The sequence below is a fragment of the Sander vitreus genome, chromosome 10 (genome assembly GCF_031162955.1).
Source record: "Sander vitreus isolate 19-12246 chromosome 10, sanVit1, whole genome shotgun sequence".
Taxonomy (NCBI): Eukaryota; Metazoa; Chordata; class Actinopteri; order Perciformes; family Percidae; genus Sander; species Sander vitreus.
The window spans coordinates 13,037,619-13,053,362 of NC_135864.1; the positions used below are offsets into that span (position 1 = coordinate 13,037,619).

General features: G+C 38.6%; 1 protein-coding gene across 3 annotated transcripts; it reads right to left on the reverse strand.

Annotated features, from left to right (window-relative positions):
• Positions 1-221: 221 nt before the first annotated feature.
• lamp2 (lysosomal-associated membrane protein 2) lies at positions 222-15,418 on the reverse strand. Of its 3 annotated transcripts, none has more exons than XM_078260292.1 (9): positions 15,269-15,418; positions 12,292-12,407; positions 10,753-10,963; positions 10,504-10,665; positions 10,190-10,419; positions 9,960-10,067; positions 7,785-7,839; positions 7,515-7,685; positions 222-1,508 (listed from the first exon to the last, which is right to left on the reverse strand). In XM_078260292.1, the coding sequence occupies exons 1-9, from the start codon at positions 15,312-15,314 to the stop codon at positions 1,366-1,368; spliced, it is 1,242 nt and encodes a 413-aa protein (XP_078116418.1). In that variant the 5' UTR covers positions 15,315-15,418; the 3' UTR covers positions 222-1,365. The 3 variants fall into 3 exon arrangements, with proteins under 3 accessions (XP_078116418.1, XP_078116417.1, XP_078116420.1); XM_078260291.1 differs by lacking the exon at positions 222-1,508 and adding an exon at positions 1,599-2,645; XM_078260294.1 differs by lacking the exon at positions 222-1,508 and adding an exon at positions 4,326-5,704 and having other exon boundaries at positions 15,269-15,417.
• Between the last annotated feature and the right edge of the window lie 326 nt (positions 15,419-15,744).

Sequence of the window (15,744 nt, forward strand, 5' to 3'; positions counted from 1 at the left end):
GTGTAAACTTGCACATCTGCAATAGCTGGATTGAGAGTGCGTCTGGTTATAAAAAAAAACATGTCGTTGTGAGCAATCACGGCAGTTCACTCAGCGGCGTGAATGTTTAGTTTACAACCGTTAACCTTTGAATTCAGCTTTGTCATAAGACTAGCAAGCTTCCTGTTCCTCAACTTCACACTGAAAGGTGAACTGTTAAAAAGAATGACAGCGATACAAAACAAGAACTAAACTGTATTTAATTTGTTCCCCACTTGTGTTAAACAAGCTCATCATATCACATTCTTCATCAGATGGAGACAAGCTTCAAGTAAGCAACTCAGAGGTGCACAACAGAAAGGCACGAAACTGTCGGAGGGGAGTGATCGAATGTACGAAACTGAGGGTCGTATAAATGAAATGGTGTGACTTTAATATTACTCATGATCTTCATACTGCTCATGCTGTTAATGTTACTGTACTATCTCATGAAGGGAAAATAATGTACATTCAACATGGTTTAATTACTGTGACCAATGGAGGTTTAAATTTAAACCAGGTCGCCAAAACATCAGTTTGTTAAACTTTTGAATTAACATAGGATTATAACGGAACAACACTGTAATTAATTCACCAAATGCTCAATTGTAAATCTTTTAAGAAGTGTACATTTAAAGAAAATAAATCATCCTTACATGAATGAGAAAGATAAAACATTACACATCTCCCAAAACACAAAAATAAAACTGGTCCAAACGCTGGTAAAGTGTCTTAGTTAGTGTCCCTTTCATCAAACTACAATTAAATGATTATATGTGCAGCAGGTAGTGTTTCATTTAGGTATAAATTTATGTTACATAAAGGTTAAAATAATGTGAAAACATTGGCGTTTGGGATGTGAATGACAACAGTGGAGCTTGCTCGTTACATTCACGTCATCAAAAATGAATGTCATTCATTCTATACAAGAGAGTAATTTACACATACACTATTATACAGCACAGAAACCGAGAGGGAAAAAGCCTCTCTGGGGCGGGAGGAGCGAGGTCTCTCTGGGGGAAGAGGTGGACGGCTAATCACAGCCATAAATTTAATTTATTCAAAAACATGCAATCTACAATCAAACAATGCAATATTGATCATAAATGTTTTGGTACTTAGTTCAGTCATTGGCATCAAAGCAAAAACAACGAAAACCTTTGGGGGTGGTTGCTGGGAGAAATTTTAAACTGTGTACGAGAAATGAGCCAAAGGTTATTTTTAGGCAAACAGAAATGAGCGGGAAATTTGGGATGCTTTCGATGCACTGACGGGTAGGGAATGTGTTTTTAAGAGATACTGTATGAGGGTTGAAAGGGTGCGAGAGGCAGAAGCAGCAGGGTTGAATTATACAGACTGGTAGCCAGTACGACTCTTCCTCCGGCCAATCAGGTAAGAGATAAGCACAAGGATGATTAGGAAGCTGAGAGCCACGCCCACTGCAATGGGCACCAAAAAGCTCAAATCAGAGTCCAGGAAGCATTCCTCAGCTGACAGACAGACAGACATACAGAAAGAGAGACAGACAGACAGATAGATAGGAGACAGACAGCAGGTTAGTGGTTTTAGTCAGTAGAAAACATTACTCAGGGCAGAATTTAGGATTACAGTCCACAAAGAGTTAAAGAAAAAACAGGCAGAGCAGCAGGAACCTACACAAAGTTTAGAGATTAGATAAAAGGGGTATTAAATATTCTAATGACACAAAAAAGAAATTACTCAAGTGGTTATTACTTTTTAGTCGCTATGAACATTAACGTTAGGCAGGATCAGCAACAAAACTTAAAAGGAACAGACCGACATTTTGGGAAATGCTCTCATGCGGAAAGTCAAATCAATACCACTCTTTCAGTTAAATACATTCATCTGCAGTGTCACAAACACCCCAAAAGTATTCTTTATATAATCAGACTTTGATCTATTCAGTCCAATAACGTTTGAAAAGTCTATAAGAGCTGTTTCATCAAATTATTTAATGGCCATTCTAGATGTTTTGGCATATGCAGCCAATGAGTAATTTTCAGAAGAATACGTAAATAGGGAGCCATTTTGGAAGCAGTGGGGATCCAGCAAGTCACTGTGCTGGGCCAAGAAACAGTCCTGTGCAAACCCAACATTTAAATTTTACACCACTGATTTTGAATGGATGAAACGAAAGAGTTATAACATGTTGCGAGCTTTAGAGTCGATTTATGCTAGCCAAGCTGTTTATCCCGTTTTCAGTTTTTGTGCTAAGCCAACCGGCTGCAGCTTCATATTTACCGTTTAGACATGAGAGTGGTATCAATGTTCTCATCTAACTTTTGCACATTTCCCAAAACATCAATTAATTCCTTTCCGAACACAGTTAGGAAGTCAACAGCACTAAACACTACATGGAAACGTGAATACAACACAGTAATTTTTCACAATTAGTCAAAGGCAGCGATTCCCCGACTATCCTTTGAAGAGCTTAGGTCTAAATGAGGAAAGTTTAACTATAAACTATAAAGACTCGTAGCTGGTGGCCATGTATCTCTTTCTCCCGATGAAATAGGCCAGCAGAACAATAAGAATGAGAACAAGCAGGGCAACTCCGACAGCTATGGGAACAAGGAAGCTCTCCGCATCAGCCTGGCAATCCTCAGCTAGACGGGAGTGAAGAGAGCAGAAAGGTGAATGTCTTATATGTTGAACAGAAGAATTGAAATAAAAAATATTAATGATTAAGGCATAAACGGCTGAAAGAAAGACGTAGCCTGCTAACTGACTCAAAGATGCCCCCAAGTATTCAAAGCAGGAATAAACATTTACTCAGGTGTCCAAGGCAGCAACGCATTTTTATTTCCATAAATCTAAAAAGACTAAAAGCTCCACTTTAGTCTGACACACAATTTATAATCCAATGTATTATAGATAATAGCTTGAGTGAATGGAGATGAAATCTGTAGTTACTTCTTTCCACATAACACATTTTTTATAAGATGGTCTTGCAGCACAAATTCCCTTTACTGAACACGTGTGTGCAATGTTCTCAAAGTTACCAAAATGACATCTTAACAGTATTAGCAATTATTGAATGAACAAAACAAAACTGTATCATTAAGCAAGGCACAGTCGTCATGATAACCCGTTAGATGATTTATTGAGAACAAGGGAGATTAACGTTGAGAAAATGTCTAACATATACATTTATACCAGTGCTGCAAAACCATCTTCATAATCAAGGCAACAGTTTGTACAATGCTGAAATACACAAGACAGCAACAATCACAAGCAAAAATCAAAGCTCGTATTTGATTTGGAACTATTACACACACACACACACACACACACACACACACACACACACACACACACACACACACACAATGTCCTGGGAAAGCTAACTTTATAAGTAACTCAAAAATGCAACTATTTCTGCCTGCTTTGCTCCAGTACTCAAGAGTTGGAACAAGGCTAACAGTACACAGCACTCTGCTCGAATTAAGCAACAATACACAGCTCCTACCATGTGTACCGTTGGCTTTCTAATATTACAGAAATACACATTCAGGGGATTGCCTTCATCCCTGATACTACATCAATGCAACCTGCACTAATTCCCTGACTTTAAAGCTCCCGAAAACTTGCTTCCAGCTTCTTACTATGAGCGACTACGTGAAAACAACTTTCTGCCAACAACTTTGTCTATTTCACATGAGATTATATCACTTACTTCAGTGGTTTTCCTAACTTTTTAAAGACAGATGTGGGATTGTTTTGTTCTTTTCCAGCACTCTTGAACAAAAAAGCTCAAACCACACCCACAAGGTCCTGATGGAGCAAATACGCTGAGCTTTTAATGAAAATACCCTTTCTTGCTCTCTTGCCGAGAGTTAGATGACAAGATTGACACCACTCATGTCCGCAAATATGAAGCTAAAGCAAAATCTGCAAACCACTATTATATATATATATATATATATATATATATATATATATATATATATATATATATATATATATATATATATATATATATATATATATATAAAAAACCACGAGAGTGGTATCAATCTTCTTATCTTACTCTTGGCAAGAAAGCCAATATCACAAAACTATTCCTGTGTTATACTCCATGAAATACCACATATCACTTTCTGAACTTTACCTTTGATTGTTGCTTGTTCAGTAATTATATTTAATGTTACAGAGAAATACTTCAGATTAACGTTTAAGGGCTTTAACATGCACTGATCCAGCTGCAGCCCTCAGAGCTCAGGCCAAGCCCACGCCTATACACAGGTGAAATAATGTGACAACAGTCTCAACATAATGCAAAAATGTGAAGAGTGCCTTAGTGCATTTATATGTAAATAGCCTCATGAAAGTGAACATCTACACAACATAACTCTCCCTTTTCTAAACCTAATGCCAAAATGTATTGTGTGAGAAAAAAAACAAACGATTGACCTTTTTTTCCTCAGATTTATTCTGACTGGAGTGTGTGCAAATATAAGACCTTTTAAAACAGCAGACATTTTGACATAGTACAGCAGGCAAAGCTCAGGTGTAATTAATAACACTAACGACGATTTGTCACTGAAATGTATGTGAGCCATCGTTAATGTCATTAGTTCCACCTGGACTTTTACGGCTTTGATGCCAAAATGTCCTCCATGAAAAAGGTCTATTCATTTTAAACACTTTAATTTTTCATTCCAAATATGATTTGAGCCGCATAATTAGGACAATAATTCCAATGTTGCTCCTGCTCTACAGGGGCAAACATGGGTTAAAGCATATTTTCCTTGACTACTTTCAAAATGGAGTAGACTTTCATCCTTGTAAATGAATTTCTGGGAATAAAGAAAGCTGATTCAACATCTTTCTTCGATTTGTGGAAAAATGCTGTTGAAAATGATCATTCCTTTATGTCTTAATGTAAATAATTATGGGGATGAAAAGTCGAAACATAAAAGGAAGTAAAAACTAAAATGTGCACAAAGATGAAATAATAACATAAAACAAAAAGGGAATGTCTGCAGAGCAAGTGCAAGATCCTACAGCAACCAATTTAAATTGTCACACATCTTGTGCTAAAAATGCGTAAAAAAAATTAATGTCCAGAGGCTTTTGTAAATGTTGAGGTGTACTGTACCTGTGTAGAAACCTTTCATTTTTTACTTAAATAAAAAATAAAATAAAAAAGGTTGTGTGGATGTTGCACTTGCTCATTAACAACAAAAAAGGAAAGACAAGACATCCAGAAAACAACAAAAAAGAAACACAAACATTGGGGGTAGACAAGTTTGGTCCTTGGGGAAAAAAAACAAAAAAAAACACTGAACCTGAACTGAATCGAATCTTTACATGAATTTTCACTCCTTATTATAGTATCATTAATGCTCCATGTGCATTTCATGTCTCATAATGGCCAATAACTTCAATACTGCATCTCATGTTTTCCCAGCAGAGACTTTAGTTTAGATTTTTTTTTTTTAAGTTATTTGCCAATTAAACAATTGCATACAAAACCCAAGGACCAGGCTTGGGAACCCCGTGATATTGATTGCAAACTGGATTTAAAGTGTCTGATATCCAACATAAGTCTTTCTTCGACCAATCACGTAAGCAATCACTACAATGAGAATCAAGCCGGCCAGAGCAGCCCCCACAATGATTGGGATTAAGATGCTGGTGTCATCCAAAGAACATTCATGGGCTGCAGATAAAAAGAGAGTCAGTCAGCAGGTGGAACAGCGGTTTTTGTGATTAACAACATAGCAGGACAGCAGTTCAGATTATTTGCCATCAGCTGTGCCAAAATACAACACTTAAAAAAGCTCCCACATGAAAATAAACATCTTTTGAATCAGCGTTGCCAGATGGGAAATGTTACAACTATCGTACCAGAGCCTACAAATTATCGTATTTTAAGTCAACTTTACCGTACGCAAATCGTAACCACAAGAACAAATAGGTGTAAATGTGTAATTTTAAAAAAAAAAAAAATAAATTAAATGAGTTTTTGACACGCTTACAAATCTACACACATCAGGGTTTTTTAAAGCAAGCTGATGTAGCTATGATGCATGGAAGGGGGTATGTGTCCATCAGTCTGACATTTTTTGTAATTGCCTACTATTACAAAATTAAATTACAAGACAGCCCGACTAGAAGCCTGTTTATATTCTGCATGAAAACTTACTGGTGCACTCAAAACAACTCGAAGTTTGTGGCTGCTACATCTTCCGCCAGTGGGCCAGATGCAGAGGTCAAATTATCGGACATTATGGTACTGGCATTATTGATAGTACAGCGTGCAGAGGGCAAAATGATCGTACATCTGGCAACGCTGTTTGGCATGATAGAGGATAGTGGATGCACTTAATACAAATGAAGACATTCTGCAAGAGGTAATTTGGGTGTTTTTGAAGTGATCATGACATTGACATTAGCCTAGGATGGACTTGATAATAAATGGGAATGCATCTTTTGAGGATTTAAAACTAGGGTCAGGTCCCCTTAAAAGGACAAAGCCGGCCCAAATGAACTTAGGGGTTAATAACACATGTGTTTTCATGCTAATCAAATGTGACCAGTTTTATCGCAAACCGCTAATTAGCTTATAAAGCTAGTCGTCGGGGCACGGGTAAAGTAAAAAGAAATCGCAATTTCTATACCACTAACAAGGCTCAAAATAGCACCACACTTCCACGGTAGCATAATGAGGGTCCCTACATGTCAACCGAAGCATTGAGAACTTTGTAAGTGTACAGACAGTTTATTAAAAAGATAGTTTATAAAGACGGTACCGTTCACATATACAGGCGGGCACCATCTTGGGAAAACCAGTCGAACCATGAACGCCGTGCTTGAGCTAGGTTACTGGTTACTGTCGTTCGACTGGTCATGACTGTTTTCCCAATAAGCTAATTAGCGGTTTGCGAATAAACTGGTCACATTCGATTAGCATGAAAACAAATCCCAGAGAACGGTCGACTCGGTACACGTGTTATTAACCCCTAGGTTCATTTTGTGCTGGATTTGTCCTTTAACCCTTGTGTTGACTTCGGGTCACATTGACCCGTTGTCAATTTTTGTTTTATATCAGAAAATAAGGGACGTAGAAAGCGCTGAAAATGTGTAGAATTTTTTTCAAAGTTGACGGGAAGACAACACAAGGGTTAAGTAGTCCCAAGACTACTTAACAACATTATGTCTATTTTTTCTCACCAAATTTTCCTCCAATTTTTGCCTTTTTCTTTTTTTGCGAAACACTGGATACTTCCCCCTCTTCTAGAAACCCTTCAGATGACTTGTGATGGACCATGAGCAGACATTGCTTCAAAAACGTTGAGAACCACTCATTTTAAGTGTGTATAATCACCCTAGTATAAAAGCCCTAGTGCCGGTACAAACTAACAATATACCTCATCAGCCATTTCCCCCCCCAGACTCTAAATCTGAAACAGTTGGGGCAGGGTCTGGTCAGCAGAGTCTGTTTTAAGAGACATTAAAGAATAACCTACCTGTGCTGAAAACATCATTCTTGACTCCAAATGGCTGTACTTGAAGGTCGAAGGTGTAGAGGGTGAGTGGGCTGGTGATGGTGTAGTTCTGCTCCTTGTTACACATGTAAGAGGTGCCGACAGCTGCCTCCCACAGACTCAGGTTGGTGTTTGCTTCAGAAAATGACACACCTTGAAAGAAACACAGATATAAAAGAAAAACTCAACATTAGCTTGCTTCTCAGTGTGGATTCTGTGTAGATGGTGGGTAGATATGATACATCGAATTACCAGAGCTCATCTTTCCGGTGATGTTCAGAGCATGTAGGCGGAATTTCTTTGTGTCCTGTTAGACAGAAAATAGACACAGAAAAATATGCATCAAAATAATTTATTTTGAACAAATTAAATTTCACAAAATCCCATCCGAGCAGCTATCTCAATTACAGAAGGCTAACACAGACTCTGCATCCAGAACATCCAGGATACATAGATTTCCCTTTTCTTTGTTCAGGGACGACGGTTACCTTGAGTGAACATTTTACATTCTGTTGCATCCTGTCTGGATGAACCAGGGCTCGACAGTTACGGTTGCCCTTGGCAACCACATTGAGTCAATTGGCAACCGTTTTGTGACGTCTGGTTGCCCCCTTTGGTAACCACCTGTTCAATATTTGTCTATTTTTAGTATATAAAAACAAATCAAAACCTACAAAACTGGAAAATCTTATTTCAAAAGAAGTCAATATTTTATTTAGTTGTCTCCGTAAAGTTTAAACACTACGTTCGCATGCAACATAACATTTAAGCTGTTGTGCGACCACTTTCCACACACGTGCGTTTGCCGTGAACAGGCAACGTAATTTTCTGTTCACGTTAACAGCGTATGTCAAATCCGGTACTAATACGGCACCGGTGGCCGGTATCTACCGGATGGAATAGCAACGCGGATTTCGGTGCCTCATTACGATGCCACCTAGCTAAATGTCTGCGCTGCTCTCTGACGCTCCGAAAAAGACGTTACAGGCAACAGAAGCATCGCTGCATGTCACACTAGTAAACACTAATAACACGTTACACAACTAATTATTAAAATACTAATATTTTCATACATAATATGCACACATATTCATGTAGAAACAAAAAAACCCACACACACACAGGGATTATAAATTGGTTTGAAGCTGATCTTAGTGTATTTATTGTCACAATAACCAGTAACCATTCAACTTCATCTCAGTTTCACACTGACCTGAGTCAACTGTAACACCCCAAACTGATTAAGAGTGCATAAAAACTAGTTAGCAATAGAAAAGTCTAAATGGATAGCTACAATTAAATGGATAAATGGTTAGCTTCTGACACTCTGTTAGTAGTATGACTGCAAACTTACTGTTAAAGAGAGAGAGAGAGAGGGGGGGAAAGGAAAATATGCCTAAACATTTCACTGCGTTTTCTTTGCATCTGAAAAAAGTTAGGAACCACTGATCTAAAATTGACAAATTGCCTTTGATAAAGGCTGAAGACCCCATTGCTTCTTCTGTTCAACATCTGCATGCTTCCACTAGCTCAGATTATGGAAAACAACAAAATAAGTTACCATAGTTATGCGGACGACACACAAATTTACATAACCTTATCGCCAGGGGACTATAATCCAATACAAATACGGAGGAACTGCATTGAACGCATTAATGACTGGATGTGCCAGAACTTTCTTTAAATTTTATGAAGAAAAAACTGAGGTGGTTGTTTTTGGAGCAAAAGAGGAACGATTAAAAGTCAGTGCTCAGCTTCAAACGACAATGTTAAAAACATTAGACAAAGCCAGAAATCTTGGTGTAGTCATGGACTCAGACCTGAATTTCAACAGCTACATTAAGACAATTACAAAGTCAGCCTTTTAGACTATATCAAGGGTTAAAGGACTTACGGTCTCAGCAGGATTTTGGTTTAAGGCCAAAATACATTTCTGATCTGCTGCTACACTATGACCCACCCAGACCTCTCAAGTTGTCTGGGACAGGTCTGCTTGTTGTCCCCAGAGTCAGAACTAAACAGGGGGAAGCAGCGTTCAGTTTTTATGCTCCACATATCTGGAACAAAGTCCCAGAAAACTGGAGGTCCGCAGCAACTCTCAGTTCTTTTAAATCAAGGCTGAAGACCTTTTTTGATGCTGCCATTCTTTAAATAATTGTTCATTTCTTATACTGCACTGTAACTTTTATCCGTTTTTAATTTGTTTATAACTGCTCTTAAATGTTTTATATAAAATCACTTTGAATTGCCCTGTTGCTGAAACGTGCTATACAAATAAAGCTGCCTTGCCTTGGCTTTGATGTTGCCCAAAATGTTTTAAAAAATTGGAAATACAACAGAAAATGTTCTTGGTTATCATTATCTTACAATTTTAAAGCCGTCTTTAAACACTAAGAAAATGTGACCAAGCAGGTTTATCAAACTTACATTGGTGAAAGTGAGCATGATGGTCATTGTGTTGGATGTCAGTATCAGCTCACTGCTGTTGACTCCACATGATCCAGAGACTTTGGTCCCGTTAGGCTCAAAGTTCATCTTGGGAAGGGAAGGGAAGAGAAGAGAAGAGAATCAAATCAGCAAAAGGACTATGGAAGATCATCTGTACATCATCTGGAAAGCAAGGTTACAACATTATAATTTTGTGTTTATGAACATACCTCTTCTTGCTTGAAACCAATCCGCAAACCAATGTTGGCCATCAGACAGGCTGTGCCGTTTTCATCACGCCTGATGCTGTACTTCCCAGTGGTGGGTGTGGGGAGGGTGGGGGTCGGGGTGGTTGTGGGAGGAGGGGTAGTGGAGTTTGTGACTGGAGCTGCAGTGGTAGTACTGGTGGCATGAGTGGTGGGGGCAACAGTTATGGGTACATCGGCAGCACAAGAAGTAACTGTGTGAAAGAATAGACAATAAATGTAAACAGGAGAGAAATATTAGAAGCAGGATGAAATGTGACGCTGCATCATGCACTTACTGTTTTCACTTGTGCTGTTGTTACTGACAAAAGCCTGTATGAGCACGTTCCAAAGCGTCTGATTAACCGCATCAGCTTCGATCGTGTCTTTACTCTTGCATGAGTAGCAGGTGTCCACGCCTATATCTGTTATGTGAGGCTTCACGGCAACAGTTTTGGTTTCTAAAAAAATTCAAAAACCCATCAGCATCAGTAGAAGGCCTGTGAATCGTGTGTATTTTTGATTGCACAGTGAGGTGTAGAGGTTACCGTTTAATACAGAATTAGGGAAGACGGTTGTGTCGCTGAGGTTGTAGGAAAAGATGATGGTGTCTGTCTGGTACATTTTTCCATCGATGGTGAAGTTCACACTCCAGGAGTGACCTTCTCCAAAATTAAGCTTCAACGTTGAGCTTGTGGTATCACATGTACTTTCATCTGTTGTGACTTTGGCAGGAAGTTCAAACTCGACTGTTGCAGTCTAAAAGAGAGCAGAATGTAACCATATTTAATGACATTATACAAGTTTGATGTCAAACTGTTTAAAAGCAAACTTCAGAGACCACAAGGAAAAAAAACTTTACTTAGAGTTTTAGCTCCTGGGACAGATACACTGACGCTGAAGTATATTTTAAAGTGCCCATATTATGAAAAAGATCATTTTCTGGGATTTGGGGTGTTATTTTGTGTCTCTGGTGCTTCCACACGCATACAAACTTTGAAAAAAAAAAACATCCATGCTGTTTTGAGTGAGATACGGTTTCTGAATGTGTCCTCCCTTCAGTCTCCGGGCGAGCTGTTCAAAATCTGCACGGCTTTCTACGTCACTAGCCGAGACGAGGGGCCTAGGGGGCTAACCGTTAGCATGCTAGCGCTAGCATGCTAGCTCGTTCTCAATGACAAAACACTGCTACAACACACACAAATTCACCCTAATCTACAAAATAAATTGTATAGAACTACTTACATGTCCCTGTTCTGCAGGTATTCCACACAAAGTTGGAAGTGCGCCCTAGTTTAGAAGAAGTCTCCCGGCTAATCCTGCCTTGTACAGGCCGAAGTTGGAGCTAGCTCATGTAATCCTTACCTAGCTACTGTGCATGTGCGACTCACAACAGAGATGTTACAGAAATTAAGAGGTCTCACTCTGTAGCTAAAACAGAAACCTGACAGCGTGTGAAAAGAGGAGCTGCAGCAATGTGCAGTAGAACAAAAATATGGTGTTTTTTGAAAATTAAACCATGTAAACACATTCTGGTACAACCTCAAAATACAATTATGAACCTGAAAATGAGCATAATATGGCCACTTTAATTCATGAAAAGCATCTGCCACCAAGCAAGTAAGAGGGAGTGTACTTTAATTGTTCATCTGATGTGCTTCACACAAAAAAATAAATCATAATTCTTACAAACGTCTAGCTAACTCTTCTATTCTGTCGTTTTTAAGCATCTGTCACCTAAAGCACTTCCCCTGTAAACATGGCATTAACATTATTCCAATAGGCCAAGGAGTGATAGACAGATTATGTGAAAGAAATTGCAGGATATGCACCAGGAAAACGAAATGCTGAATAGCAAAAAAAGCTATTTGCTTTGTAGTGACTCCCCTTATTTCCCCTTTCCATGATGACATTTGCTTCCACAAGAGTTGTGTGATAGTCACGCTGCTGAGGCAGCCTGATAGGAGCAGAGCTGCTTTGCTCTATTGGCAAACTTCATAAGGTGACTGTGTAGCCTGATGTACTAAATATAACACAGTCGGTCTTAGTAGAACACTGAGGAACTGTGACTAAGACCAGACACTCACCTTATTGTCAGCTACTTCATAGGAGACTGAAAAGTTGACCATTAGATTGGCAAAGAGGCATAACTGGTTGTCTTTGTCTCGGACATTCACCACAGTGCCATGTGACAGCTGGAACGCTGAAAAGAAAACAAAAAATGACTCCAGTTAGAACTTAATAGGTTACTCTCTTCACTAAAAGTATAGTTGCAAAAAGTGGAAACTCATGGGCACTACATTTGAAGTATATCTGTTCAAATATGAGAGACCCACACATTTTTTCACAAACAACCACAAAGTCAGTAGCACCATCCTCCATCTGACATTGGATAACCTCCACAGCCAAAGTGCCATGTACTAAAATACAACTTGATCAGGAATATTGTGAACAGGCTGTAAATATCCTAGGTCACCTGCCACATAAGTGTATTTAAGAGCTATTTATTATACAGAAGAGTTACATGACCCCAAGTTGACAAGAAAACACTATAGCAATATTTTTACAATGACAGTACAGAAATGTTCTGTCCTACTTGCAGAAAAAAGGCCTGTACCTTTCTACTGGCTCTAAGAAATTGTATACAATTAACAGAAGGGAAGCCAAGGTCCATTCAGATTTACTACATGGTTTTACCAGTATGCAATGTCGTCAACTCAACAACAGCTGCCTGCCACAATCTCCAAGTATCATAAATTTATAAAAGCACCTGACATTAACTCAAACTCACATAGCTGTGTGTGATCTTGTTATAAAAATCCTGTATTTGTACTGAAGGGCCGGGTTGTAAGACATAACGTCAACTACACTTTAGGCTGACAATATTTGGTCATCACTTGAAAATATATTTTTCCTCACACAGATTTTGGTACATTGAAATCACCGCTATCACATTTCGTGACCCTGTCTTTGGAAGCATTATTTTGTAAACGCCTATCAAAAGCATTGTGTTATCATGTGCGATAAAAACATTTGCAGTGGAAACATAGCTGAAATCCCTAAGGTCACATAACCTGATAGGTCACAGAATGTTGTGTATGTCAGCATTTGAGATTAACTTTCAAGAAAAACTAACTGCACTATAAGCAAACTATAACCTTTGTGACAAAATGTTAGCTTAATCACAGCGCATAAAGTATCAGAAATGTAACATAACATTAGCGAGCTAAGAACTGACAGTGGATTCCTCATTTAAAACACTTATCTGAAATAAAAGTGATCTTATAGCAATGGCTGTTTCCCTTTTAAAGAGATACGCTAGAACGATACACACAGCACAAGTATAAGGGTACATTCACACTAGATCAGTCGGTCCAGCTATTCTCCATAGGGTTGTACAGCGTGTCCCTCCGCTTCCACTCTGTGTGTTACTGTTCTCAAACTCCTTTCGCTTTGGGAAAAAACAAACTTCGAGCTAGCAAGATACATGCTGAAAATGGCAAGTTTTGAAGAAAATTTGGATCGTGCAATAAGGCAGGCCTGCTTGGTTCTTTCGGGGAATAATTGTAAAGATTTACAAAAAATATGTTTAAGGCATTTACTATGTAAGTGGGACATTGCTATGGACGAAGTACACACAGCGATACAATGGTAAGAGCAAATTACATCTAACCATGTATCCAGCTAATTAAATAGCTCACATTACTGCACCATCCGGAGCTTAGCGCTGCCCAAGACGATTGTGATTGGTTTAAAGAAATACAATCAATCAATAGTTTTTTCTCCTATCCTAGAATGCATGTGTGGGTAGCCATAAAGGAAAGTCAGTTGTTACACAAACTCCTGGGCTGGTACGTTTTTACCTTTATAGCTAGTTTTTAAGTTTTCTTGTGGCAGTGATAAAGTATAGATGTTCATTATACCGCCTTAAAAAACGGATTGACTGTTGGTTACATGATTGGAAAACGCAGGGTAACGTTGAGTTGCGTTTTGTCAAAACTTGAATATGTCTCAACTTTTCACTGCTGCGTTTTTTTTTCAGCCCCCACCTCCAGCCTAAACGTACCAACTATATTATTATTATTATTATTATTATTATTATTATTATTATTATATAGTTAGTGCGTTACATACATTACAGGCATAGTGCAGTATCAGAGTACAAATGGAACGCACTATATTACCTCCATTCAAAATGAATAGGACTTGCGTTTTTGCCTGACGACCGCATGACTGTGTGAATGTACGTTAGCCTTAGCTAAATCCTCACAACGGCATAAGTTAGGCCACTTACCTAGAGCCTACGTACAACCATAAAGCAGCCTTTACTGTAAACTGTCAAACGTTTGCTAATGCTAACTATTTTAGTTAACATAGCTAGCTAATGTTTATGCGTTTTATTTTGCGTCAACTGGGATTTAGGTACCATGTTTACTCTCTTAACATTGGTGTGTGTGGCTTACGTTATTTAGCAGCAGACATGACTCAGATGGTTTTATCATTAACGTTACCTCAAACTTGAGCTTCTAAACAAGTGTTATCTAACAAGTAAGCTAACGGCTAAGGTTGACTGACCAACACATTATGAAAAGGCAGTAACGCTATAACGTTAAAGCTGACTGTACAGGTACGGTCAATGAATAGTTTTATTCTTACACATCGGCATGAAAAGAAAATTAGCAACGGTGAGGGGAAATGTAACGTTAGTTCCTTGAGCTGCACACAGCGACTCTCCAGTTTGATGTTGTTGACGTAGGTAACAATTAGCAATAAAGCTAGCTTCATTAGCACAACATCACGACTGGAACGAACAACCGATGGGTTGGTTTTAAGGCCTGTGAAGTTAGCGTATATTCACCCTCAGCACATTTATGTATATATAATTTAAGGCCACAGACAAATAAGACGTCTTCTTAATCCCCAGAGCAGCATTTAGCCTGAACCCAGAGGCACCAGGCCCGTAGTGTCCCATGAGTTTAATCACTTCGCAGAAACATATAGCGATCTTTTTCTCACTTTTTGCATTTGATTTAAAGACTAGCTTATTGATGTGAAAACACATACCAATTCCAAGGGTGAGGAATAAGACAAATGTAGCATATTGATACATGATCGCCCAGGATTTTGGAGTGTCCACCGGAGAGAAGATGAAGAAACCGACAGGAACGCTCAGTCAGCGGTGTTTGGGATGACGCCGACAGTACCAGGAAATGGAAGTCATATGACAGATCTCAAACCAGAAGGTGTGGACTCAAATCTCTCCCCCCCTTTTACACACAGTTAATTATTGTACTGTATCCATTTTCAAGCCTCACGAGAATGTGAAATGTTTAATCGCTTTAGACCAAAAATGCTTACTACTGGGCTACTTTCATACAAGACAGTAAGATGTTTAAAAATCAATGATTAATAAAATAAAACCCGATTGACAGTTCTTTTAAATAAAGGCTAAATAATTGTATGACGCTGCCTTTTATTAAACAGGTAGTTGTTCATTTGTATGTATAATTGTAACACAAACTTTTATTGTATTTAATGTA